The 7,491-nt window shown below is 42.4% G+C and overlaps 1 protein-coding gene across 1 annotated transcript in view; it reads left to right on the top strand.

The window, feature by feature from the left end:
* GLE1 (GLE1 RNA export mediator) overlaps nt 1-5,328 on the top strand; it is a 29,044-nt gene extending 23,716 nt beyond the window's left edge. Inside the window, exons 12-16 of the mRNA XM_012639721.1 lie at nt 553-682; nt 1,548-1,652; nt 2,877-2,959; nt 4,194-4,257; nt 4,995-5,328. Coding sequence (XP_012495175.1) covers nt 553-682; nt 1,548-1,652; nt 2,877-2,959; nt 4,194-4,257; nt 4,995-5,063 — 451 coding nt within the window. The 3' untranslated portion in view covers nt 5,064-5,328. The remainder of the gene's footprint in view (nt 1-552; nt 683-1,547; nt 1,653-2,876; nt 2,960-4,193; nt 4,258-4,994) is intronic.
* The last annotated feature ends 2,163 nt before the right edge of the window (nt 5,329-7,491 follow it).

The raw sequence follows: 7,491 nt of genomic DNA, 5'->3' as shown, positions 1-7,491 counted from the left end.
AAAAGAGTGAGACTCTGTCTCAAAAAAAAAAAAAAAAAGAAGCACATGTTTGACAATCGATGTGAGTGCTTTGTAAACAAAGTATTCTATATATTTTATAATATGAAGTTATGTATTAATAGTAACGCTAGGTGAGGCACGGTGGTTTGTGCATGTAATCCCAGCACTTTGGGAGGCCAAGGTGAGAAGATCACTTGAGGCCAGGAGTTTGAGACCAGCCTGGGCAACAGCAAAACCCTGCCTCTACCCAGAAAAAAAAAAGTTAGCCAAATATGGTAGCACACCTATAGTCCCAGCTTCTTAAGAGGCTGAGGCAGGAGGATTGCTGGAGCCCAGTAGTTTGAGGTTGCAGTAAGCTGTGATGACACCACTGCACTCTAACCTGGGCAACAGAGCAAGACCCTGTCTCAATAAAAAAATAAAAATAAATAGAATAAAAGATACGCTAAACGTAATAATATTATATTATTACTTTTGCAGCCATAAAAAGTAATCTCTAATTCGTCCCCCTCATTTTAGCCTTGTCATAGTGAACTTTTTCTTCCTACATAGGATGCTTGGCTACCAAGTGAAGGATTCCAAAGTGGAGCAACAGGACAACTTTCTGAAACGCATGTCTGGGATGATCCGTCTCTATGCTGCCATCATCCAGCTCCGGTGGCCATATGGAACCCGACAAGAGGTAGGTAGAAGAGGCTTACCATCAGTAATGAGAGGTTGGACCAGAGCTCCCGGTGGTGTATTCCACCCACAGGAAATAGCGGCCTTCCTTCAGAGAGTCAATGTAGTTAAATCTTAAGGTAAAGTATATGGCAGTTTCATAGGTATTCTTTGGAGAAGTGGATGTTTATTACTAGGAAATTTTTTTAGGTTGTCAGAGCTATTTGTTCAATGGCTGACTCAGCTGGGGCTTTAAAAAACTGGATTTATAACAGAGTGTACCAAAGGAGAGTCTGTTATAAATCAATCATTAAGGTTAGAAAAGGAGTCGACAAGAAATTGTCATTTTAGGCCTAGTTGGGGCCTTAGAAGCCATGTCGATTACATACCTTACTTGACAGATGGAGCTCAGAAAGCTAGAGTGACACACACCTGTCACAGCCGGGGTTCAGGGCTTTGACCCACCAGCCCACTTCTTTTCTCAAGAAATACAGATTAGCGGGATGGAAAAGTTAATGGACTTGGAGACTTAAAGAGAAAAAATAGAAGTTGACTGAATCTAAGAAGTTTTTATTGTGCATCTGCTCTGTCTCAGGTTCTGTGCTAACAGTACCAAGAATAATAAATAAAATGTCAATAAGAATAATTGTTGGCCTGTGGAATCCTTGAAACTGAAGGTGACATACATGTATTGAAGGGATCTTGTAAAGAATATGTGAGAACCAATGTATTGGAACATTTAAAAGCAGAATTTGTTTAGCTCGTGTTATTTCTGGCCTGTGGCAGGTGCTTGGGCTGCATGATCTGGGGTTCATGTCCACTTGGTGATGGCTGGATGATGCGCTGGGAGTTTAGATGAAATGATGACCAAGTTTCTCTCCTCCCAGGTTCATCCTCATGGCTTAAATCATGGCTGGCGCTGGTTGGCACAGATCTTAAACATGGAGCCCCTGTCAGATGTTACAGCCACCCTCCTCTTTGACTTCTTGGAGGTACATAACTCAGTTATCATATAAGAGAAGGCCAGTGGTTGAGGCAGCCTTGGGCCCCTGGGTGACATGAACAGAGAAGCAATGTAGAAATTGAGCCTGACGGTGAACAGCATTAGATTCCAACATCATAAATATTTTCTTGAGCCATAAGACAAACCTAGCTTTCACTTTTTCTTCCCACTGTACTTGCCTTCTCTGTGTAGATGTTTTTTCATTATAAAATAGAATGGAAATTGTACACCCTATCATAAGTGAAAAGACGAATTTGTTTTAGGGATATAGAAGTGACTCCCAGAAGCAAGGGTAGGATGTGCAGTTGAATCTCAGGAGGGCCTGGAACCAGGACCTGGAATGTCACCAGGCACCAACGTAGTCTCTCTGTGGGGCCACATGGTTTTATAACAGCTCTTCCTGCACGTTGTCTCATTGTTACCCTATAGGCCAAATTTCCCTATTTCTCTGTACACAGAGAAGGTAACTATCCTGGGCTATGTCACTCAGTGTTAGAGTAGTCACCCAGTGAGGTGGCACTGGCATCCCACTGTTCTGATTCCCAATGCCCAGGAGAGAAGATGTGATTAGCTACCTTCTATCATGTATGTCCCCGATCTAGAAGGCTCTCTACAGTTCTGTCTCCCTATAAGGGCCCACCATTATAGTAGAAGGATAAGAGTTTCTATGGAAAGGAGATACTTCTTAAAGAAGAAAGGCTTGGGATACATTCCATAACAAATCCAGGACCGTTTGGCCTCCAGTGCCAATAGTTCCTAGTCACCTTAATAGCTCCTAAAGTGACAATACATGAACAGTGATCTGACATCATTTGAAAACACAAGTGGTCTTCTGTATGCTCTGCTTATTGAGTTTGGGAGGTAAGCTGTACCTTTAAGAAGGCTTCTATTTGGAAAAGTGAAAGAAGAGTAGTTCATTAAGACCTGACAGTCCAGTTAAATGGAGATATTGCCATGTACAAAGAAATGCTTTAGAAGAAAGTTGGATTTTTCCATTTATTCCCTTGTTAGCTAGTTCAGTAGATCATGGCTGAAGTATTTTTATTTTATTATTTTTTTAAAATTCAAGGCTAGTCAAATGAAGCAGCGGAAGTGGAGTGTGGCTGAGATTTTTATAGCAGTGAAAAAAGCAAAGGGCTGGGTGCTTATGGATCTCTCCTGTGAGTGTGAATCTTCAATTCTCTGCTCTGACAGTGCCTGTCTCTCCCTCTAGGTGTGCGGGAATGCCCTCATGAAGCAGTATCAGGTCCAGTTTTGGAAAATGATAATTCTCATCAAAGAGGACTACTTCCCCAGGTATCAGGCTTGTTGAGCAGACACAGGGGATTTAGTAGGTAAAACTCATGAACCAGGTGTCAGATACCCCTGGGTTCTATTACATGCTGTTTTTGACTCAGGTTAAAAACACCTGTGTTGGCCAGGCACGGTGGCTCATGCCTGTAATCCCAGCACCTTGGGAGGCCAACGCAGGAGGATCGCTTGAGCCTGTGAGTTTGAGACCATAGTGAGACCATAGTTTGAGACCATTTTTTACTACAGAAAATTTAAAAAGCATAAAACATAAAAGTAAATTTTAACAAATAAAAATAAACACTTGTATCTTCCTACTCCTGTCCTTCTCCTCTTTGTTTTTTTTTTTTTTTGAGACAGAGTCTCACTGTGTTGCCCTGGCTAGAGTGCCATGGCATCATCCTAGGTCACAGCAACCTCAAACTCCTGGGCTCAAGCGATCCTCCTGCCTCAGCCTCCCGAGTAGCTGGGACTACAGGCATGTGCCACCATGCCCGGCTAATTTTTTCTATATATTTTTAATTGTCCGATTAATTTCTTTCTAATTTTTAGTAGAGATGGGGTCTCGCTCTTGCTCAGGCTGGTTTCGAACTCCTGAGCTCAAACAATCTGCCTGCCTCGGCCTCCCAGAGAGCTAGGATTACAGGCGTGAGCCACCGCGCCCGGCCTCCTCTTTGATATTTGAGTAAATGTTTTTAAACTCTAATGACAATCTCTCTTATCTATTGTTGGTGAAACAAAAACACAAATTAGAGAGGTCTTTTAAGATATCTGGCATTTTTTGATAATTCTTTTCCAAACTCCCCCAGATAATCTGGGGTGGTGATTATAGGTAGTCATAAATTAAACCAAGAAGTCAAATCCTCTCATTTAATCAGCTGGAGAGGCTGATTTATCAGTCATTTCTCTTGACTCTGGTGTGGTATTCATCTCTAAGAACCCATCTCCTTCCTCTCAACGCATTGGCATTTCAAGTTGGGGGAAGGCCTTAGCAAAACCCTCCCACTTGATCACAAAGACCTTGGAAAGAATAGTGCTCTTCCCTCCTTGATCCTCTTATTTGAAAAGAAGGTTGGAACCACTTGGAAGAGCAACAGCATCCTTAGTCTAGAAGACATCTCTATGAGTCAGTTGATGTATCCCCCTTACTTCAGATCAACACCATACCTTCCTAACTCCTCTTCAGAAGATAGGTGTGTGTCACAGGTGTAATTCACGTGTGTTCTTTCTCTCGATGTAGAATTGAAGCCATCACAAGCACAGGACAGAGGGGTTCCTTCATACGCCTCAAGCAGTTCTTGGAGGTAAGATGCTCTTAGACTAGCACATCCCATAGTTGTTGGCTTGGAACGTGTCTGTGTCTGATAAGTCTTGGACCTCCAGATGCTCTGATTGCTGGCTCTTCCTCTTAGTTTCTCCAAACCCTGCTTTTGGTTCCTAATTCCCCTTTAACACTTGGCATAAGGGCTGCCATTTCATCTTCTTCCTACGTATCACTCTCCATACTGCCGGTGAGGAAGCAATCCTAAGAGATGAATAAACTATATTTAATGAATCTTCTCTCACCAATACATTTTTTGCATTTTGGCCAAAGTTCTTTTCTCAGTCTCAGGTCTGGGCTACTGGTGATTGTGATCACTTTCCTCCATAAGAACAAACTGCACTTTCAGTTGGACTCTTCCCTATTTCCAAGTGCCAAGAAATGTTAAGAGGTTAATTTTGACAAATAATTTAGAACTCCATGGTAGGTGTGCCAAGATAGCCTACTGACGTTCAGCTTCCACGAGCTCAACTGGGAAAATAGCACTGGTGAAAGGTGAGGCCCGGCTGTAGGGAGACAAGGGTGGGGCAGGCATAATCACAGCCATTTACTTGTTCTCTGCGGCATTTATGCAGAAGTGGTCGTCTTTTACAGAACCGTCGGTCTGTCTTTTCCTTTTTTGTGCACCATTCCATAGGACTTAAAGTTTCTTTTAACCACTAAGTGTTGGAAGCACTGTTATCAGAAACTCTTCTTGTTTTCTTCATTTTTTCCTAACAGAAATGTTTGCAACGCAAGGAGATTCCTGTCCCCAAGGGCTTTCTGACATCCTCCTTCTGGCGCTCCTGATGTCACTCCGTCACCCACCATCGCCATCATGTTGCAAAGAGGCAATAATAAAGCAACTGAGGATGGCTGTGTATGGGAGAAGTCATGTCAGATTTAGAAATTTGCCAATATTTATTTTTATATGTTTATACCTTATGACTTGGAGAGGAGATTTTCATGGGCCACAAAGTCTTGGGGGGGGGGTCCCTTAGTAAATTGGGTAGCTTCCTAAGGGGTCTACATGATAAAGTAAGATGGAATTGGCCTTTCTTATTTTTGCAAAAGTAATGAGAAAAGGTGTTTAACGCCAAGTCTCATCCTTTATTTCTTGTGTCTCTAGTATCTCTCAGAAAGTTGGTAATACCTTAACCATTTCACTCTGCACTAGAGTGAGCTCACCATTTTCACCACCTGTCCACCCCACCCCTGTTCAGATGAATTCCCAGAAAAACGTAAAGACTCATAATGTCCCCTCTAAAGTATCATTAGTAGTTGAGGCCAGACCCTTATGCAAGTCTGGGTTATGGTTGTTTTGCCTTTCTCAGCTTGTGAAAATTCTAAATCCAGAGGAAATGTGCGGTGAACACACAGGTTAAGCCCCAGATGGCATCAGGGATAGCTTAGTGTCTGAGATTAGGACTGGAAACACACGTAACATTGACTAAGGCGCACTCTTTGTTGTCTTAATTTGGAATTTGTTCCCTGCATGGCTAGAGATGCATGGACTGGGGCAGGTGCCTTTTTTTGATCTTCAGTTTGAATCAGTTGGGCTGAGATGGGGCTTACAACATTACACATGAGCTGAGCATCCGTAACCAATTAGTTGGGATTAAATAAAGATGTTAGGAAGGAATTGAGAACTGCTTTATAATTTTTTATATATGTTCTGAGGAATGAATGATGATAAATTTGCCTAAGGCCACTGCCAAAATCCAGAGCTTGACTATTAAGAGTTGAGATTTGCTTTATGGAAAGACTCATTCTCTTTTATACTGCCGAGGCAGCAGCCATAGATGTATTCCTCTGTGCTAAATGTCTTGTGGGGGAGTGTTTACTGGTACTCTTAAGTGGCTTGAAGTGACCCGTTCTATGAATTGTTGACTATGGTGCTAAAAAATAAGTAATAAAGATTAATTTTTAAAAAACCCAAAGCTGTTGTCTAGTTGGTTCATTATGATCGATGTCCTGTACCTTGACTATGTACATCATTAGGGGCATGATAGTACACAGTCTAGGTATAAAGTGGTATGTGTTTCTTCCTTTTTTTTGTTTTTGACCTTCACCTTGGGAAAATTGCTTCTCTTTCTGTCATTCCCTGTTTAGAATTATGTACCATTAACTGACCCTATTTTATCTAGCAAGAGATATGGACATGGTAAAGTTTTTTAAAGTAGACAGTGGAATGAACATTGGGATGGAGTCAGGAGTCCTGGGCTCAATTCGCTTTTTTTTTTTATTATTTCAGCATATTATGGGGGTACAGATGTTTAGGTTACATATATTGCCCTTGCCCCCCTCAATTCACTTTTAGGTTTTGTGGCCTTAGGTAGGTCATTCACCCTCTCTGAACCTCAGTAGCCCCCCCTGCAAAACAAAAGAATTGGACTTGTCACTGTAGTTTTCCAATTGTGCTTGCTTGGCAGGTCCTTAGGGTAGAGCTTCCTAGCTGGCATGTCTTGGTGTGCTGGCCTCCTTAGCCTGTGGGGCTGCCAGACATCCTCCCCAGACCCCGTTGCCGTTGCACTTCCTGTCTTTACCTGTGCGTTACAAATGGTGTGATTTTTTGTGTACCACCATAGGGAACAGTTTGGAAAGCACCAACTTCAGGATGGGGGTGTTGAGTGGATGGGGCTCCGCCCTGTAGCCAGTCAACACGGAGGCTTCATGCAGATTTCAAAAAGTCCTCAAGATACAGCTGCCCTCTGCTGGAAAATTGTCCTGTTAACTATGAAAATCTATGATACTAGGGGGTAAATCGTGCCTACCAGGGGTGTGTAGCTCGCGCTTTACACACCCATTAAGTGGGGCCGTAATGGACCTCTGGGATCCTCTGTCATGGCATTTTTGCTTTATGTGCTATATCTCTTGGGGTTCCATGTAAGAGTATGTATGAGAAAATTCCTCTGTCAAAAATGAAATGTGGGCCTGGCACGGTGGCTCACACCCCTAATCCCAGCACTCTGGGAGGCCAAGGTGGTAGGATTGTTTGAGGCCAGGAGTTCGAGACCAGCCTGGGCAACATAATGAGACACTGTCTCTACAAAAATAAAAAATTAAGAACAAAACAAAAAAACCAAAATAAAATCACTAGGCAACAAAAAAAACGTCACTAGGCAACATGATCTTTAAGGAAGTTCTCTTCCACTTTTAATTTATACCACTCCACAGAAAATACCTCTTATAATATTTGAACATTCTTCCTCTAGGCATGGGTAGCTGTCTTGCCTGA

This window comes from Propithecus coquereli, unplaced genomic scaffold (genome assembly GCF_000956105.1).
Source record: "Propithecus coquereli isolate 6110/MARCELLA unplaced genomic scaffold, Pcoq_1.0 Scaffold142, whole genome shotgun sequence".
Lineage (NCBI taxonomy): Eukaryota > Metazoa > Chordata > Mammalia > Primates > Indriidae > Propithecus > Propithecus coquereli.
This window is presented reverse-complemented; position numbering and strand designations above follow the sequence as displayed.